At 43.8% G+C, this 19,452-nt stretch overlaps 1 protein-coding gene across 1 annotated transcript in view; it reads right to left on the bottom strand.

The window, feature by feature from the left end:
* The window catches only part of col7a1 (collagen, type VII, alpha 1), an 85,951-nt gene that overhangs the window by 4,692 nt on the left and 61,807 nt on the right, over nt 1-19,452 (bottom strand). Inside the window, exons 83-115 of the mRNA XM_061257731.1 lie at nt 19,336-19,368; nt 19,169-19,231; nt 19,021-19,056; nt 18,810-18,890; nt 17,858-17,926; nt 16,604-16,639; nt 16,374-16,433; nt 15,949-15,993; nt 15,815-15,850; nt 15,018-15,053; nt 14,333-14,392; nt 13,053-13,178; nt 12,546-12,617; nt 11,899-11,934; nt 11,544-11,603; nt 11,285-11,329; nt 10,144-10,179; nt 9,998-10,033; nt 9,820-9,876; nt 9,527-9,598; nt 8,911-8,982; nt 8,759-8,794; nt 8,554-8,634; nt 8,000-8,053; nt 7,477-7,530; nt 6,331-6,393; nt 5,884-5,946; nt 5,668-5,784; nt 5,397-5,474; nt 4,511-4,564; nt 4,303-4,351; nt 2,575-4,011; nt 1,716-1,841 (exon numbers count right to left, since the gene is read on the bottom strand). Of these exons, the coding sequence (XP_061113715.1) occupies nt 3,983-4,011; nt 4,303-4,351; nt 4,511-4,564; nt 5,397-5,474; nt 5,668-5,784; nt 5,884-5,946; nt 6,331-6,393; nt 7,477-7,530; nt 8,000-8,053; nt 8,554-8,634; nt 8,759-8,794; nt 8,911-8,982; nt 9,527-9,598; nt 9,820-9,876; nt 9,998-10,033; nt 10,144-10,179; nt 11,285-11,329; nt 11,544-11,603; nt 11,899-11,934; nt 12,546-12,617; nt 13,053-13,178; nt 14,333-14,392; nt 15,018-15,053; nt 15,815-15,850; nt 15,949-15,993; nt 16,374-16,433; nt 16,604-16,639; nt 17,858-17,926; nt 18,810-18,890; nt 19,021-19,056; nt 19,169-19,231; nt 19,336-19,368 (1,845 nt within the window). The 3' untranslated portion in view covers nt 1,716-1,841; nt 2,575-3,982. The remainder of the gene's footprint in view (nt 1-1,715; nt 1,842-2,574; nt 4,012-4,302; nt 4,352-4,510; nt 4,565-5,396; nt 5,475-5,667; nt 5,785-5,883; nt 5,947-6,330; nt 6,394-7,476; nt 7,531-7,999; nt 8,054-8,553; nt 8,635-8,758; nt 8,795-8,910; nt 8,983-9,526; nt 9,599-9,819; nt 9,877-9,997; nt 10,034-10,143; nt 10,180-11,284; nt 11,330-11,543; nt 11,604-11,898; nt 11,935-12,545; nt 12,618-13,052; nt 13,179-14,332; nt 14,393-15,017; nt 15,054-15,814; nt 15,851-15,948; nt 15,994-16,373; nt 16,434-16,603; nt 16,640-17,857; nt 17,927-18,809; nt 18,891-19,020; nt 19,057-19,168; nt 19,232-19,335; nt 19,369-19,452) is intronic.

Raw genomic sequence — 19,452 nt, 5'->3', positions numbered from 1 at the left:
TAGCAGTACAACATCAGTAACCTGATGAACCACTGTTATTAGTAATGGTGATATTTCTGCATGGCAAATAATTTACTTGTAGATGTAGTAGTGTAATAGAAAAACAACAGACCCAACTCTCATGACATGCACGCTGCTTGTTCTGAGTAATTCACTCATTCATTGAAAGGGGTGTGTTCAAAATAATAGCAGTGTGGAGTTTAATTAGATAATTAATTAATTCTGTGAAAAAACAGGTGTAATTAATTGCCCTTTATTAAGGAAGAAATGTTTCACACATTGTTCTAAAATATATTTCCTTCTGAATTGCTAAGTAAAATGGGCCGTTCCAAACATTGTTTGGAGGAACAATGTCATTTGATTAAAAACTTGATTGGAGAGGGGAAAACGTATAAAGTGCAGCAAATTATAGGATACTCAGCTAAAATGATCTCAAATGCTTTAAAATGGCAACAAAAACCCGAAACACGCAGAAGAAAACAAGCAACTTCTGTTAAAACGGATCGAAGAATGGCAAAGATTCAGCCATTCATCAACTCCAGAAAGATCAAAGATGATCTACAATTACCTGTAAATGCTGTTACAGCCAGAAGACGTTTGATCGAAGCTAAGCTATCAGCAAGAAGCACCGTTAAAGCACCATTGTTGAAAAAATGGCATGTGCAGAATCGGTAAAAATTTGCCAAGGAACGCATCGATTGGCCCAAAGGGAAATAGTGTAACATTCTGTGGACTGATGAGAGTAAAATTATTCTTTTTGGGTCTAGTGGTCGTTGACAGTACATCAGATGACCCCCGGGTACTGAATTCAAGGCACAGTACACTGTGAGGACAGTGAAGCATGATGGTGCAAAAATCATGGTATGGGGATGTTTTTCAGATCACGGTGTTGGGTTCATATACCAGGGATCATGGATCAGTTTGAATACATCAAAATACTCGAAGAGATTATGTTGCCATATGCCAAAGTGGAAATTACCCTGAAATGGTTCCAGACAAAAAGGATTGAGGTAATGGAGTGGCCAGCTCAATCCCCCAACCTCAATCCCATTGAAAACTTGAGAGGTGACATTAAAAATTCTGTTTCTGAAGCAAAACCCAAAAATTCACAGGCACTGTGGAATGTAGTTACTTCATCCTGGGCTGAAATACCTGCTTCTAGGTGCCAGAAGACTTGAAAACCATGTTTATGCAACTAAAAATTATTTCAGTAATTTAAAGTGAAGTTAAATCTTGAAAAACGTCTTCAGTTTATACAATAATATCTGAGTTTGAAGAGAAAAATGTCAACACTGCCATTTAACAGATTGATATTCCTTTTCTTTGCTTCCTGTAACAGAATAACACAGACTTGATAAAATTTGTAAACGGTTTGATTTGGATTTGAATGTGTAATGTTTCCACTACATTTGAAATATGGAACTAAAAACTATTAAAAAATAGTTGCACTTTTTTTTAACACACTGCTATTTATTTGAACACAACTGTAAGCTTCATAGCAACTCTAGAGGAAGAGTTTAGTATTCACACAAATGTTTCATAGCATACCACTCACCAACAATCCATTTTATTTAGGAAAAAACAACAATACATAACATTACACTCCCTGAAATAGGACAGCATTAGATCTGTTAGGAAGGATGAAGAAGCAGAAGATACTACAGTAGACGTGCGACTTGCGCAGTGAAGATGAAGGCGCACAATTGGTTAAATACCCTTATTGATTACTGTTGTTGGGGAGAAGTCGATCACTTCCTCCAAGGGATCGTCATAGTTCTCAATAGAGAAGATATGCTCGTAGTCTGGGTCATTGGTGTTGACTACGACACGCAGTTCCCGCCCTAAAACAAAGGGGTTGCCATACAGTTCTTTTTACAGGTCCCTTTGCACGCACGACCCCAATCTGACCAATAAAGGATCAGTGCGCCTGACCCCCTGGTTTTCATGACAGAGAGGCCCACGTACAAGCCTACTGTACCAAATGTTTTCTCCAGCATCTTTTTCAACGCTTACCTACCTCTCACAGACCTCCACCTCCATACATGGGACCTGGTGCAGATGCACAATTACCACATTTCCATGGTGTCGCAACTATGTCCTCCATTTTGGCATGCACACAGCCATTTCGACCCTCGAAACGTGCTGTGATGTTCCGCATCGCCCACATGCTCACACGTGCATGTTACTGTGGGAAACTGTGGAAAACCTGCCGCTTCCTGGCTCTGTTAGGACTGGGTTCTCTGACTGCTGAAGGGATGGATCTCTGTTTCCATCACTTCGCCTTGCTCTCATGCACAGTGTGGCAGCAAACCTGCGTGACTCCCTGCCTCGATGTGTCACAAACATCTCACGACCACAGAACCCCCGTCGGGCACCCCCTGCAGTGCACTCCCCAGGACGCAGACAGACCGGGACGAGACACGCAACAAGTACAGACGGGCAGACTGACGCGCTCGGACGCACGGACGGAGACAGACGCGATATGTAACGTGCCGGTCGGACTTGCTTCCCAACAGGTAGTTAGAGAGGTTAGCACGAGGACAGCGAGAAAGTCGGACAGACGGACACACTCACCCTCCTTGCCCTTCGGGGACACCTGCCGCCCTGAGGTGGACCGTGCCCGGAAGGACAGGCCAGCCGGGCGGGGCGGTGGGTCTACGAAAGCACCTGAGAGAATGGGGAGGACGGGGACAGGGACAAAGCAGGACAAGGACCAAAAAATAGGACATCCAAACCGGTCAGTACACACACACACACACACACCCAAACAAACCCAAGCACAAAAACCCCACACCAAGACGATGGGACTCACAGGAGCACAAGGCAGGGCAGGGACTAACCGAGACAGCGTCAGAGCATGCTGCTGTCTCTTGACACATGACACACAGAAACACCACCACACCAGACTTAGTTTGACCACGATGGGAGCGTAGTGGTGAGCATCTTGAGCCATTAATGCAGCTCTACATTTCACCCCTCACTGAAGGACAGCAGACCATAAGAAGGCAGGGACCACCCTCATGTCTGGTAACCACCCTCAAGTTTAGTACACCTCTCCTTCTCTTGTTAAAACATGATAATATGTGATGGAGACAACAGGCCAATCAGCCTATTTAGGCTTGTTTTCTTGTTCATTGTCTCGAGATTAGTCATTGCTGTGTGAAGCTCTTGAATACCCTAAGGTGAGGTTACCAAAATCTGTCTCAAAAGGCTTGGAGCACTGTTGATGATCTTCATTCTCCCCCTCTATTCACAGGCTGATTCAGACTTGGGACAACAGGTAAGTGGCATTTCTGGACGATCAGGATATTTATCAATCATTGGACAAGCAAGGGGAAAAGCAAACCACCAGTACTACGGTCCTTGAACGCCACATACAGTATTAGTACCCATCGGGATCTCTGTCTCTACTAGTTACTATTGAGTCATTGGAAGCTATTTCTGAACATGCATTAAGAATTCACGTCAACAACATGACAAATGTTGATAAATTGGGTCCTCCCTGTGGTTCCTGTATATCCCACTCCACATGACTCCATTTTCTAATGAACACAGAAAGTGAGAGGTTTTGAGATGGGGGTGCTGTCCACATGTTCAGAGACTTATCCCCTAGTCCACTAAGGTTTGTTTTTCCAGAGGGTACACCACTGCCTTATCGGGAGCTGAAGCTGAATTATAATAATCTTTTATCATCCATAGACATATTGGTGTTAAAATGTAAGTGGTGTTGAAATAGTCTGTGTCTTGAGTGTTTATCAGCATAAGGTGAACCTTGTGGAACCAGAAACCTTATTAAACCTTTTTGGGGGTTGGAACCTCATGCCAATGGATGTAGCAGTTATTTTAGAAGTCCTAAAATACGTTCACTCAGTTCATTGTATATTTATAATACATGAGTCATAGACTAAGCATTGCTGTCCCTACCCAAGTGTGTAAAATATAACTGCTTTAAGCAAGGCCACCCACCCACCTGTTCCAGCTTTCAGTCTGAGTACAACTTACCTCCACAAGCTGAAAGACAGAAAAATAAACACGGTCAATGGAGACCCACGGGCAGGTTAAGAGGATGCTTCACTGTCCACCTTACAACTCTGCACAGCATGGCTTTTCTGGCTATGTTTTGCTCTTTGCACATAAACGGTCGAACACATGCACACATGCACCCACTCACACATGCAAGCACCCACACGCCCCCCCCCCCCTGAACACCTGCACACACACACACACACATACACACACACACACACACATACACACAACCACACACACACAGAAAACTGCCTGACTAACTATGAGACTCACCACAGTGCTGGCTCATCTCTGAGCGAACGTAGGTGCGGATCTCATCCTCCTAAAGGGAGGAGTAAACAAGAGCGAGAGGATAAAGGGGACACAGAGAGCACCAAGAGTTAAAGGGATGCCAACGTTTACTCCCAAAGGAGCTCCCTTCATGAAGGCAAAGCCTCAGATTAGTACAAGAGCTCATGAGTTAGACAGCTTAATAACTGACCGTCATCCCTGGCACTCCTTGGTCTCCCTTGGTGCCATCTGTACCCACCTCCCCCTGAAACGACACATCATTTGTCAAGGCACATTTGGGAGGGGACATATCTGACATGCCCATGCAGAGCATATATGCCGATATATCTACAGTACGTGCCTCAACACATCACACAACCTCTTGACCACCAAGCATAACCACAAAGGTCAGTGTCACAGTAACAGTGTGCTACAGCTGTAACTGTACAGAGAGAATTTTATACACATTAAAATGTCCTGTATTGTACAATCAGTGAGCACTTATTATTAGGTTGACCTGTACACCAGCTTGTTATTGCAAATATTTAATCAGATATTTCAGTGGCAGAAACTAAATCAAGGGTGCACTGCAAGGGCCAAACGATTTGAGGATCTTAAATATTTAATTAGGTCAATCATACTTGGCCATTTGTATAAACACCAGCTACAGTCACAGACTGCATGTGTATCCTAAAGATTTCACTGTGATCCAGTACAGGAGTCAACCAGTGTAACCAATTACTTTTAATTTCACTAAAATGAAAGTAATTTGTTGGAACAAAAACTAGCATGCAATTGGGAGCAGCAGTTCTGCGGGCAAAAATGCGTTGTTAATGAGAGAGGTCAGAGGTGAAGGACCAGACTGGTCAAAGCTGACAGGAAGGTGACAGTAACACAAATAACCACACATTACAACAGTGTTATGCAGAAGAGCATCTCTGAACACATCGGCTACAGCAGCTGAAGACCAATAAGTTTAAAATATAAGTGTAATAAATACCTAATAAACTATATCAACAGTGGACGGAATACATTGCAATCTGAAAGTATGAGTGTGGGGGGGGGGGTGTACAGTATTATTGTATGGGTAGACTCACCTGCTCCCCCCTCTCTCCTGGGATACCTGGGATGCCTCTGGGCCCAACCATTGCAGGGCCTGGGGGGCCACGTTCACCCTGCAAAGTCACACACACCTCCATTCACTGAACAAATACAATCACAGCCCAATCAAATTACACACAATGTCCGAGATTCAAAGGTTTCTGCTTTTATGATGATATGGTTCAATTCTCTAAAAAGAACTTCACAAACAGGTTCGACATGACCTGGTTCAGTTTATCTGAGACTCTTATCTGAGTGAGACCGCACCTTCTGGCCCTGAAGCCCCTCTGGGCCTTTTCCGCCAGCTGGACCCTGGGGCCCAGTTAGACCAGAGGCCCCATCTGCACCCCTCGGTCCTGGGGGGCCAGGTACACCAGAAGGGCCCTGCAATCAGACAGAGAGGTGGGAGGATGAGAGACCCGACCCAATCAACAGCACCATGTACAGTACAGAGAATCAGAAGATTAGAGGACAGAGACTTACCCTCTCCCCCTTTTCTCCCTGACCTCCTTTCGGTCCCAACAGTCCATCAAATCCCCGGTCACCCTGAATATATCCACAGGAATACATTACACAGGGCACATATGCAGGTATGTGCACATACAGGTATGTGCACATATTCATTTCTCAGCCTCACAGCTTGCCAGAACTACTACATTTTCTCTTATTCCTAATGTTAGTCTTTTTCTTTCAAATTCTTCTCCCAATTTGGTCCCTCCCCTGGAGCAGTGAGCCAATTATGCCGCTCCACGAGAGCTGGCCAAACTTGGCTTTTAGCAGGACCGGGTATGAAACGGTGTGCAACTGCAACAAAATGCAACCGCGAGTCCACTGCATCTTAGCCTGTTGTGCCACCGCGCCTCATAAATCCCTCCATTATTACTGTCCCCAACTGCACCCTTTCACAGCCTCCCTCTCAGAGCTGCTCACCTTGGGGCCAATCAGACCTTCCTTTCCAGCTGCCCCCATGGCCCCTGCAGGCCCCAAGTCTCCCTGGAACACAGAGACACATGACAGCACAAAACCCACCACTCTCTGGAGTCATTTGCGCTTCGCATCTTCACAAAGCTGCGCTGCTGTGAGCTCTTCCTTTTGACTAATTTAATTTGTTATTTTTATAAATTCCAATATGGGGCGGCACTGATGGTGCAGTGGGTAGCACTGCCGCCTCACAGCAAGGAGGTCCTGGGTTCGAATCCCCGTCGGCCAGGGCCTCTCTGTGTGGAGTTTGCATGTTCTCCCCGTGTCTGCGTGGGTTTCCTCCGGGTACTCCGGTTTCCTCACACAGTCCAAAGACATGCACGTTAGGCTGATTGGGGAGTCTAAATTGCCCGTGGGTATGAGTGTGTGAGTGAATGGTGTGTGTGCCCTGTGATGGACTGGCGACCTGTCCAGGGTGTATTCCTGCCTTTCGCCCAATGTATGCTGGGATAGGCTCCAGCCCCCCTGCGACCCTGTTCAGGATAAGGGTTCAAATAATGGATGGATGGATGGATGGATAAATTCCAATATAATACAGGTCTATGATGATAATTCTGTGACCAACCAGGATATGCATTTCAGATTGAGACGTCTCAGAATTATAGGGCTTCACTTTGATACAGTACTGCATTAAAGTAACCTGACTATTTATTTTTTTCATAAGAAGTAATTTTCGATTCCAGAACTATCCAGAAAGTATAACTGTAATACTAAGCTGGTGGTTCCTGTTTAAAGGTGAAGGGCATATTGTAAAGAATGGCAGCTATCTAGCAGTGTCTCATAAATAACTCATGTGACGCATGAGCAAACAGCAGAGGACATTTCTAAGTGTTTATTTCTCCTGCCCTGCCTCGGACACACGTCAACATTGCCACCGGAAATGAGAAGAACCAGTGCCACTGCAGCTTCAATAATCACATGCAGATAGCTTGATTATTAATCATATTCATTAGAGCCTATTCAAGACACGAGTCAGATATAAGATCTCGCTCATTTGTAAGACGCCTGCCAATTCACGGCACTGCTTCCATTTAATGAATAAATGAATGAATGAATAGCTCTGTCTGGGGTTAGGCACAGGGGCGTCTCTCTCACCTGCTCTCCTTTTCTTCCAGGCAGGCCTGGTCGCCCGGGGATACCAGAATCTCCCTGAACACATAAAGCGACAGTTTGTAGTTGTATCCAGTCTCACCCCCCTAACAATCACACACTTATCAAAAGAAACATATTAAAGCAACTTATAAATTAACATGAGCTGCAACCTTGGGGAATGAGACTCTTTACCCTTTTGATTACTGAGAAGGAAAAGTATTATTTTATCATTATTATGATTAAATGTGCAGGTCTACTTCTGCAGAGTAGTCGGCGTGTAATATCATAATGTATACAGTACATTTAAGGAAGCACCTAATTTATGTTTACTACATACAGTGCAATGTACAGTGCATGTAGGTCTCATTCATACGTGGTTTGATAAATCATATGTGGAAGAAGTTTGGCCTGTATGGAGCATTTAAATAGAATCTGGCCACTGTGTGTAAGTATTTGCAGAAAATGCAGCCAATTGAATCATGGACAGGTTTAGCCCACTCAATTCAATCTAATCTCTATAACTCACCCTTTCTCCTTTGGCCCCATCCGCTCCACATGCTCCCTTGGGCCCTCTCTCTCCCTGAAATACAGACAACCATTCAATCAGTCACTCAGATGAGTGAAGCTTTGGACTGATGCTTGTCAAAATCTGTCATGGTTTGTCAGGTTGGTCTGGACCAATGACAGTCAGGTGCGGTGGCTGTGGTTCCACCGCTTAAAGCATCGGTCTCGTATAGTTGCCTCTGGAAAGACACATTCAATGCTTACATGCTCAAAAAATGTCTGCTATGCCATACATTGGACTGAGTTGAGCTGGTGGAATTAACAGTACTTCATTCATTTTATACATGTATTCTACAGTTGTGAAATCCACATCCACCCATATTGGATATAGGGTAGAAACAAAAGCACTTTAAACACTACTATCTACCTTTAGCTAAATTCCTAAAAACAATGCACTCACTTAAAAGTAATTTAAAAAAAGGCCTATGGCTGGGAATATGTGGTGTCAGATCAGCCCTCCGAGACAGGCAGAAAACAAACAGACAGACAGACAGACAGACAGACAGACAGACAAACCTTGGGTCCACGTATCCCAAAATTTCCAACTTCTCCCTTGATACCTCTCAGCCCAGGAAGCCCATCTTTACCAGCGAAACCCTGAGGTCACACACACCATGGTTTTGGTTCAGTTTATTCCACAGCAATCAGAGAGTGTAGAGAACAACCAACACGGGTCAAGAGCAGGCTCAGGCAGGGAGACTAGCTGCAGTGGGTTACTTACTGATTCTCCCGGAACTCCTGGTTGCCCTGCCTCCCCCTACAGTGACAAAAACATAAGTGACAAAAACATTTGGTGAACAAACTTGACTGTTTGATTGACTGGATGGAATGGGTTGCTCATTAACAATGAACAGTACTGATCAGCAGACCCACCTTCTGTCCTCCAGGGCCTCGGGCCCCTGGGAACCCAGTGGTGCCCCTCTCTCCTGGCTCTCCCCTGAGACCCTGTGTAAGAAAGGAGGGATGCCTGCTGTGAACCCACCTTCCCAAACTCCAGTATCAGCACATATCTCCATTTTGCAGCTGGGTGCACCACAAAACCCGAGTGGCAGGCATAGACACGTACACAAACCAAGACCCAGCTGCTATGCAGACTTTCATGTTAGAGCACATTCAGGCTAAATAATATATTTTTAAAAAACTAACAAAACCACTTATCTTCCTGAAGCTGAAAGAGCTGAGATGCACCCCCATTCCCTGATAATTAAGAGTGATTCACATCAGACTACACACACAAACTGATTAAAAGGGTTCATTAAGGCTCTGTCGCACATCTGGATTGCTGTAGATAGGGAGAGATCTCTGTGCTGAACTCCTGTGTGCGTCAGCAGTTGGAGGCCAGCTGAATGACTGACAGCGCTGTTGAGTAGAAACTATCGGCACAGAATCTATTGGTGCGGAAACGCACACCTCCAGCTCTTAATGGGATTGTGAGCAATGGGGAAATGACATCCCATCTTGTCATACACCTCATAGTCCAAAAACCCACCTGTTCCCCAGGGGGGCCCTCCTGCCCCTTCCCCCCCTTTTCACCCTGCACTCCTTTGGGCCCGCGGTCTCCCTGAAACAGCAAAAACACAGTGTGTGAGAACCTCATCTTGTAGTGTTCTGTAAAAGGATTCTATAAAATACATATTGCAGGCAATCCAGTGTTCCTGTACACTAGATTACGAAACAAACATCACAGGGGTTTTATACAATTAGGAACTCATAATCTGTATTGCACATGCTGCGATGCTAGTCCACACTCCAGGAAATGGTAGGCCACACATACGCACTCACGTTTTCTCCTTTATTTCCCTTTGGTCCTGCATCACCCCTGAGCAGCAAAGTCTCACCCTAAATGAAATCACAAAGAAATATATGCATTTAATATCTCTCTTTAGGACATGTTAAGCCTGGCAAGTATCTCTATCTCTCTGACACACAAACACATAATAATGAACATGCACATGTTCACCTTTTCTCCTTTGTCTCCAGGAGTGCCTAGTTCTCCCTGAAACAACAGCAAGCATCTCTAATCAACTGGGTATCCATAGCACAAAATAGTATTACAGGAATGAAACAGAATAACCAGGTAAACAGGAAATTTGGACTTGTCCCTACCTTCTCTCCCCTCTCTCCTCTACTTCCTGCAGGCCCCTACAGGAAACATGTCATTGTGACATAGTGGCAGCACACACATGCAAACACGTCCAAAAATATAGCCATAAAAACACAATATCAGCCTAATATTATATAACACTATCCATACACAAAGTTCAATGCTGTGCTCTGAGGGTGTAAGAGTTTGGTCACCCCCCCAGGCCACAGCTAAGCCAGAGGAGATGTATCGAAGGGAAAGACCTCAGACTTGAGGGCACCCATGTGTTAATGACAGAGGACTTCTGTCTGAAGCTCTATCTCAGCGGAGTCGCGGCTGTCAAATGAGTGAAAAACGGAGGACAGGGAACAGTGGACAGTCAAGCCTCAAATTCTATGAAGTTCAGCATCAGTCTCATTGTAAATGCTTCACGATCAGTCTCCCATGGGCCAATCAGTTGCGCTTTGATGTGTGACATGAGGACACCAGGACTCCACAGAGCCAGTGATTAACAAAAGGTGATTAACAGTCTGTACTATACAAATGTACTTTTCGATAACACCTGCTCCGAGTACTAAGCACTTGGCATAACACTGTATAACCCCCAGAGTTAAACTCTCCTGCATTTTAATTACGGTGATAAATCCTGCAGAAGGAAGACAGGGCTTCTAGACTTGCTTTAATGGGCGAGTTTCATCAACTGTCTTTGCAAAAAAGACGCAGACAAGGCTACAGTATCAGTTGAAAGTGATTGTTAATATTCTGTGCGGTTCTTTGATTCCAAAACAGACAAAGGCTGAATAATTAACAATTTACAAGTTAAAATGCAGGCTGGTGCTCAGACTCACTTTTTCTTCATTCAAACTCAACTTCTCTGTACCTGCAGTAATGCTACAGTATCTGTGTGGCCAAGCTGGGGTCAGCACACTCAGTGAATATGATGGAGCAATGAACACTGATAACACAGGGGCAGTTCACTGAGTATCACAATTTCAGGTGAGAGTGCCATGCATTTATCTCTTAAAAGGGACTCTACTGTCACAATGCCAACATTTACTGGATGAAAGAGTGCAGTCAAGGACAGAAGAAACACATGTAGCTTGGCATCCTTTGTGAGACTGACTGAAGCAGACAGTTATGAAGAACAAAATGGGGAATATTTACTGATGCTCCCCGTTCTCCATCCACCCCACTACGCCCCTCTTCGCCCTGTAACAGAAACACACAACACAGTTATAACGGAAAAGCAGAACACTGCCACACAAACATAAACACTATAATACACATTCTGATGCAAACCACCCTGTAACTTTCCCCCGATGGGTATTACAAGCTTAAGCACCCACTTCCATCAATATATATATTTGTGCAAGTGCCTTGGCCAGGCAGAGAGAGAACAGCTGTTTTGGCAAGCTTATCATACCCTGGGACCTGGGTCTCCCCGCTCTCCTCTTGTTCCAGGCAAACCAACACCCACTTCCCCCTGCAAAGAGAGGGAGTTTTTCATTCTGTTCTCCCTGCTGTGTGGGAGCCTGCTGTGAGAGTTGACTAGCACACCACTGAATGCTGCCCCACAGATTTCAGTATATGCCAGTGAAACAAAATCAAACACCCTCCACTAAAACACTGACAACACACAATGTACTAGTAAACACCCCTCCCCCCCAAAAAATAAACACTGACAACACACAATTCTCTAAGAATGTACTGTGCAGAAGTATTTTATTCAAATGGTGTATCTCATGGGGTCTTGTTTATCTGAATTTTCATTTTCTCACCTTATCGCCTTTCAGCCCAGCAGCACCAGCAGTGCCCTTTGACACAATAAAACAAAGACACACAAGTCAGCACACAGCTTCGCTGTAATACATACACCAGTGGACATGGTGAATGCCCTCAAATTAATATTCATTTTCAAAATTTAATTATTTCAAATCTAATGTGCTATAGTACAGAAACAAACAAACAAAAAAAATCTGTCACTGTCCCAATAATTTTTCATAGCCCCCCCGTGTTAGGGGAGCAAAAGTAAAATTAACACAATCTGTCATCATATTTAATACTTGGTTGCAAATTCATTCGATGACTGCCTTAAGTCTGCAACCCATAAACATCACCAGACGCTGGGTATCTTCCCTGGTGATGCTCTGCCAGACCTATACAGCAGCTAGCTTCAGTTTCGGTTAGTGTCTGACGCGTTTTGCATTCAGTCTTGTCTTCAGCAAGTGAAAAATATGTTCATTTGGATTCAGGTTGGGTGCTTGACTTGGTCAGTCAGGAATATTCTACCTTTTGCCTGTTAAAATCTCATTGGTTGCACAACCTGTTCAGGCACTCTTCACCATAGATATGCTTAAGCAATAGGACACAGATTGGGACCCATGACAATGTGAAATTTTCAGTGAAGCAGTTCTGGTCTGCTCACCGCCAAGCCAGGGGGTCCAGTTGGGCCAGGAGGTCCAGGATTACCATCCCTGCCTGGGAAGCCCTGTTGACCCTGTGTGCACAGATATACACATATACACACAACATACATACACAGACAAACAGAGACACGAGAGGATAGAGTGAGAGATGTCCCCAATGGCAGGCAGACCAACTGCACAAATAATTTACCAATAATGACCATTTACCATTTAGATACAGCGATAATGGTGAAAGAATACATAAGGTGCTGCTGCAGCATATAAATACATAAGGAGTCTATGAATCTGAATGCATTTAACTCAGTACAGTACATGGCTGACATACAGTATTCATGTTCAGTTTAAGAACTTTAGGCAAGTATACAATGGCAGTGCCCACCAAGGAATCAAGCGCATATCTTTTAGTTACAAGCCCAGTTCCCTATTACACTACACTTTATAAATTCAATGGCGATGGCGGACGGTGGGTTCATATATAGGTGTTAGACTTAGTGGGGCCCTCTTACCCTCTCTCCCAGGGGCCCTGGGGGGCCAGCGGCTCCAAGCTCTCCCCTCAGTCCAGCAAGACCAGGAGTTCCTGAAATCCCCCGGGGTCCTGGGGGACCAGGGGGGCCCGGGAGCCCTGAGTCTCCCTAACACCCAACGGTATGCACACAACATCATCAAGGAGAAATGCCAGACACATCAACGTGCCTGGTTCTGACATACACTATCAACAAGTAGGTTTATAATCCAAAGCATAGAAAGAGCGACATAAACATTATATACATTTGATTTCCATCATTGATTAATTGTTTTTATCTGGAATCTGTTAGGGAGCTACAGCTTCAGGAACGTAATAAAATGTGTATTTATGATTGAATAATACATCCACAGTTAGGAATTAATCACGGTCAACATTATATTTGCATTATTTTCTCCTTTGCCCTGTTATACTGTCCCTTCACTCTTCTCCTCTCCCTTATCAGTGACAATAATGGACAGGACACATTACTGTAGGAGATGGTTGGGTATGCTGAGATATTTCATAAATTAAAAACACATGTAAAGGGAACCTCCATTGAAAAATCACGAGCTCAAAATACAGTGAATGGTAAGTGAAGAATATTCATTTGAATATTTCATTCTCATTTGAAAATTTGTTATTCATGCTTAGCAGAAACATTTGCACATTAGCAATGAAACATACAAACATACAACTATTAACTGGGATTTACTTAAATAGAACTGATCATCTGAGAATCTACAAGAACAGAAGCATTGGTAAAATTCTGAAATAAAATAGTACAGCTACATATAAGGAACATTTTTTTCTGTAATACCCTGCAACACCTTTAAAATAGTTTATGATTGAGTAGGTGGAAGTAAAGCTTTGAACATATATGGTTGATTTTCTGCCTGAGTCCAATTATCATGGAGAGTTTCACACCCTATGCCATCGGGATCTAACCTACTGTCTTTGCACAGACACACAGGGCCTGTTAGCACAAACTGACCTGTCTTTGTTGAATCTTGAACAAAGGGTGATTATCCCAAAACCTGGCTCTAGTATCAGAAGATATATGATGTTATCTCTCTCCCTGTGCTTCTCAACTTGATCAACTTCCTCTGTCAAGATTATAGAACATAAGGCTTGCAGAAACTCAAGAAGGACTGACAGGCATTGGCCTTAGAGTCAGTAATTACATGCTACTCCTGACAGATCGCTGGTGAAGCTCAGCTCTATGTTCTGAGTGCCCAGTCCACACATTTTACCGCTAAGCGGTAAGCCAATGACAGCACTCACCTTTAACCCCTGAGGGCCCAGCTGACCAGGGGGCCCTGCAAGCCCAATTCCACGCTCCCCCTACAACATTAGCAGTGTGGTCATCTTCACATAATGAGGACCTCGTATGACACATGCCACGCACACACACACACACACACACACACACATGCACACACACACACACACACACATACACTCACACAGAGTACACAGACAGTACACACACACACACACACACACACAAATGCTGAAACATTGTTTCTGTCATGATCACAATCTAATTTATTGCGAAAGAAAATACAAAATATAATAGCCAGGCAACAGAAGTAAAAAGGAAAGCCAATTAACCTCAATGGCATGCCATATGCACCAATATTAATAAAAAAACTTTTACAGCTATGCAAACTCAGATGGAATGTGAATTTGGCTTGTTATAGATTTTATGCTAATATCTAGGGTCAAAAATAAATGGGAGGAATAGGTGAGAAACTGAGGCAGAATTGTGGATGTGAAAGCAATAGCAAGCATACCCTGTTTCCAACTGATCCACCAGGAGAAGGAAGGGAGAAAGGTAAAAGGGAGAAATCCACAGAAGCTGTAGCAGAGAAGGCCAGAATAAAGGCAAATAAAATATGTTCTCAGTGGGAAAATAGAGAAAAGTAAGAAAGAACAAAGAAAAACAAAAAACAAAGAATTGGCTCACTTTGTCTCCTTTGGGCCCTGATGAACCTTTCACTCCCTGACAGAGAAAATGAGAAAGAATAGTGAGAGGAAGAGTCTTAGTGAGACTAGACTTTTACTTTTCCTTTATTAACAATAGATGAAAAAAGAAACACACAATAATAAAGACCACACAGCAACAGTAACTGATGCCAAAAAAACAAAAATCAAACAAGGAAGAAAAAAATAATAATAGTACAATAAATAAACAAACAAATATATTAAAGAAAAACCACAATCACATGAACAGAAACCACAGCCAACAAGTTGATAATGTGCATTAACGAAAACCATGTTCCGAACAGTGCAACTTTTATGACAAATAAATACAAAAAATACTTCCAGATCAGCTTTGGTTTTTTTGTGTGTGTAAAGTTTGAGTCTAATTCCTCAGTTTTCATAAAAACTTATAGCATATAGTGACATGGTAATGGTGATCCATTGAGAAATTGTGGTGGGGAAGCTTCTGCTAACGAGAGACTATGAACCGGGCAGGCTTATATACAGCCCAGCCTGCATAACAGTGAATATGTGTTCGGACCATCGTGAGCTAACACGGTCTTCCGAACACAGGGACGTTGTGTAGTTATTTGTCGTTTTCTCTATAGACATTGGTCCAATTCAGATCAATCAAAGTGTTGAAGTGTTTAGTGAAAAACAACCATTGTATGGACATTAACTTTCAGTCATTATTTTACTCATGGTTAACACACACAAATCTATGGATGCATTTACTACACGACTGATTGACAGAATCTTTTGAAAATAAAAAATACCCACATCCTCTCCAGGCTCTCCAGACTCTCCCGGGACTCCCTAAACAAAGAGAGAAATACAAATGCATCATGTTACGGTCCATAACATCATTATTTATTGCACAATTTTGCATCATAATTAGCCTGTAATGAACTTACTCTCTCTCCTTTGAACCCTGGAGGTCCCCTGTCACCCTTCCCACCCTAAAAGGCAAGCACATGTAATAAAAAATCTCCCTAACATTTTCCACACCGGGGATGCTCAAATTTGGCCCTCATGGCCAGATCGGAGGGGAAGAATTCTGGTTTTCATCTCGTGTATACATTTATCAAATGTTCATGTACAGTATAAGGTGTGTCACCATAATAGCCCTCATTTTGAATAATATCTTTTATTATTCTATTTTTTTATGATATTACATTACTCATAGTATATGAGTTTTTACTGACATACTCTGCTTGTCAGTAAAAAATGTGAATGCACTCGAGTAGGGGAAGTGCCAGAGCATACACTGTCTGATGCGCCTCCCGACCCTTTGATCTTACCACCCCCTGACTGATTTTGGTGAACCGCTCCTAGTCACCTGTAATCCAGGCGGTCCGCTCTCTCCGGCTATCCCTGGTAATGTCAACCCAGGTAATCCCTGGACCAATGAGAGAAAACACAACTTCAACCATGTGACTCGACCGTGTAAACGAACACATCTCTATATGCACTGCCAATGTAGATATGTACCATAATACACCTACATTCAGTCGCAGTTAAAGAGTGACGGCTTCACCACATTAAAGTAACAGCAGCAACGGGACTCACCCTCTCTCCTTTAACACCGGGAGGGCCTGCAACAGCCTAGTGACAAAGACCAAACACAGATGATGAAAAAGGATATTGTTATATAATTTCAACTTTGTCTTTCTTCTGGGCTGTTTTTTCACCTTTTTACAGTACAGTTATTACTTCATCAAAAGGCAACATAGGCAACAGAAACCAATACAGTGTTCAAATAAAAACAATACAGAATTCAAAATACAGCACTCAACAAAAACCATCAAAACAAACTGATGATCAATCAGTAATCAATCAGTGCTAATAGGTTGAGAGTTCTAAGCTATGGGAAGCCAAATACTGAAGCTAAGCTGTAGTATATTCAGACAGGGATGCAAGTTATTGAGTGACTGCTTTTCTGACAGCAGTGTGGGCTCATTCCATCACAAAATGGCCTCAAGGGCAAGAAGTGAGGAAGAGAGAGTGAATAAAGAATAAAGGGAGATGGGGAAACGGATGAAGTATTAAGCTAATTTGGTATTCCAAGTAAAATACTTTATCCCCGAGGTAGAGTCATCACTGCTGCAATGCCCTCTACATTCTGACATGTGGCACCTTGGTGCGTGGGTACCTCTCAGACCTGGCTCAAAGACATATTTTAAATAATGTAACCCTGTAGTCCCTGGGCGTTTGTGCTTTTGAGCTGCAGTGCAGGCAGAGTGTAAACACCCCATGGACCAAGTGCATGACAGCTTTTCATTACAGAAAAAAAAGCCATTTAAAATGGTCAGGTCTCCCCACTGGTGGTCTATATGCAGGAAAGTTGCTTCCCTCAGGTAGTAAGTGATGAAGGTCCTCACAGTACATTACCCTGACCGCACGGCGATGTGCGCTCCCTCCCCTGCCAGTGTCTGAGCCCCTCGTCTCCAGGGCCCGGAGTACGGGCTGAAGCACCCTGTAAACTACTTCCGTAAACTGCGGCAGCAGAATCTACATGTGCCACCTGACAGCTTGAACACGAAGGAAGTGAAGGCGTTCGGGCCTCGTCCGTGGCTGACAGCACACGTCAAGAGAAATGATATGTATGTGGAATGGCTACAGGGCACTGCTGACTGAAGCAGGGCTGAAGGGAAAGTGAGCAGATACGTCCCTGGGTTACCTCCTTTTTAAATATGGAAGACAGAGGATATGACTCAAGATCTGTGAGTCGCTACAAAAGGCACATATGTTTGGAAACATGGCTTAAAATACTCTCCTTGTCCTGGGTTGACCCTATCTATCCCCGCGCTCCCAATGGTTCACCTTTCCCGGGGGCCCGCTGTCTCCCTGCTCGCCTTTGGCTCCTGAGGGGCCCACGAGCCCAGCAATGCCCTGAGAGATGGAGGGAATAAAAGAGAAAGAAGCACATAAAACATAGACAGTGCCCTGCTGAACTAGGTAATAACTGGTACCAGGTAAACCTTAGTGGGTGGACACCGCCGAGAGTCGAAAGCACATAATAGGAGCTGGGACGGTGATATAGAACTGTGATATGAAAAAATAATGTAAGAATATTAAATGAACACAACTTGTGGGGACAGGGGAGGATCATAGGGGGAGTTGGGTAGATACATACGTCAGCTGTGAAGTTTAGCATGACTTATGCCTAATCCATTCGGCACAGAAATAGCACATTAGACATGGGAAGTGAAAAGAGCCTTAGTAATCTTCACCTTGAAAACCAGCAGGGTCCAATCTAATGGTACATTAGTGCTGTATGAACCCTTAGACTGCAATCTCAACCTTGTTAAATTACATAATAATATTATCATACCAACTCTTACACACAAGATATAAAACACATAAAACAGAAACAAGTATAGGGTAGTATTTAACTGTTATTTTTATTGAGATTTTGTATTCTAAACTGATATACCTGGGTAGCTGGGGAAGGTAATGTTCTGTAATGTAATACTATGTGCACACATTAAGTGGTCCATAGTTAAGTGGTCCATTTTATTGTTTTACAAATAAAAGTCGTCCATTGTTTCATAATTTCAAGTCTATACTTAGTTTCAGATGGAGACTGGAAATGGGAATTCCTATAGAACCAATGACCGATAGATAGCTGCGTAGCATCCCGAATGATCAGCTGTACAAAAATGAATTGTAGACACTCACACTCACAATCAAATGTGCACATGCAGACACAGTTATTTTCCCCCTTCCATCTCTCATACCTCTATTTTCTATATTTTGACTGTTTTTCCCTCACCTGTTTCCCTGGCAATCCTGGTGTTCCCTCTTTGCCTGGCACACCATCTCTCCCAGGCACCCCCGGCTTGCCTCCCTCACCCTGAGGAGGGGAACACATCACTGAGCACTGGGCACAGAGGACTGGGTACACACCCGCGTACTGCCTAGAAGGAACTATGCGCAAACCTCCAGGTGAACTGATGGTTAGCGCTGCAGAAACCTCTACTCACCACTTGTCCAGGCAGGCCTGGGGGCCCCTGTGGACCCTGTCCAGAGAAAAGGAGCAGTGTAAATACGCATCCTAACCACAGACAGCAGAATCCACATACAGTAGGGTGCATCAAAAGAAACTGACCAATAAGAGGTTAGCTCACTTACTGTTATTCCTGGAGGCCCTGGAGGTCCTGGTAATCCCATGTTGCCCTGGGGACCGGGAAGCCCCTGTAGCAGAGAGAACAGAGATAATGATACCATATACAGCTGCCAGGCCCATGTGCATTAAAAGAGGAAATGAGCAGATCTCATCACAGACGGAAACATCTCACCTGAACTCCCACTCCTGGCTCTCCCTGGTTTCCCTGACAGAGTGAAAACACAGCATTAGAGCTACACTTACACACCATTTTCAGGATATTTGTACTTACTTATGTGTAGAAAATGCG

Source organism: Conger conger, chromosome 10, assembly GCF_963514075.1.
Source record: "Conger conger chromosome 10, fConCon1.1, whole genome shotgun sequence".
NCBI classification, from domain to species: domain Eukaryota; kingdom Metazoa; phylum Chordata; class Actinopteri; order Anguilliformes; family Congridae; genus Conger; species Conger conger.
The sequence above is the reverse complement of the archived record's forward strand: the minus strand, read 5'-3'. Positions and strand labels throughout refer to the sequence as shown.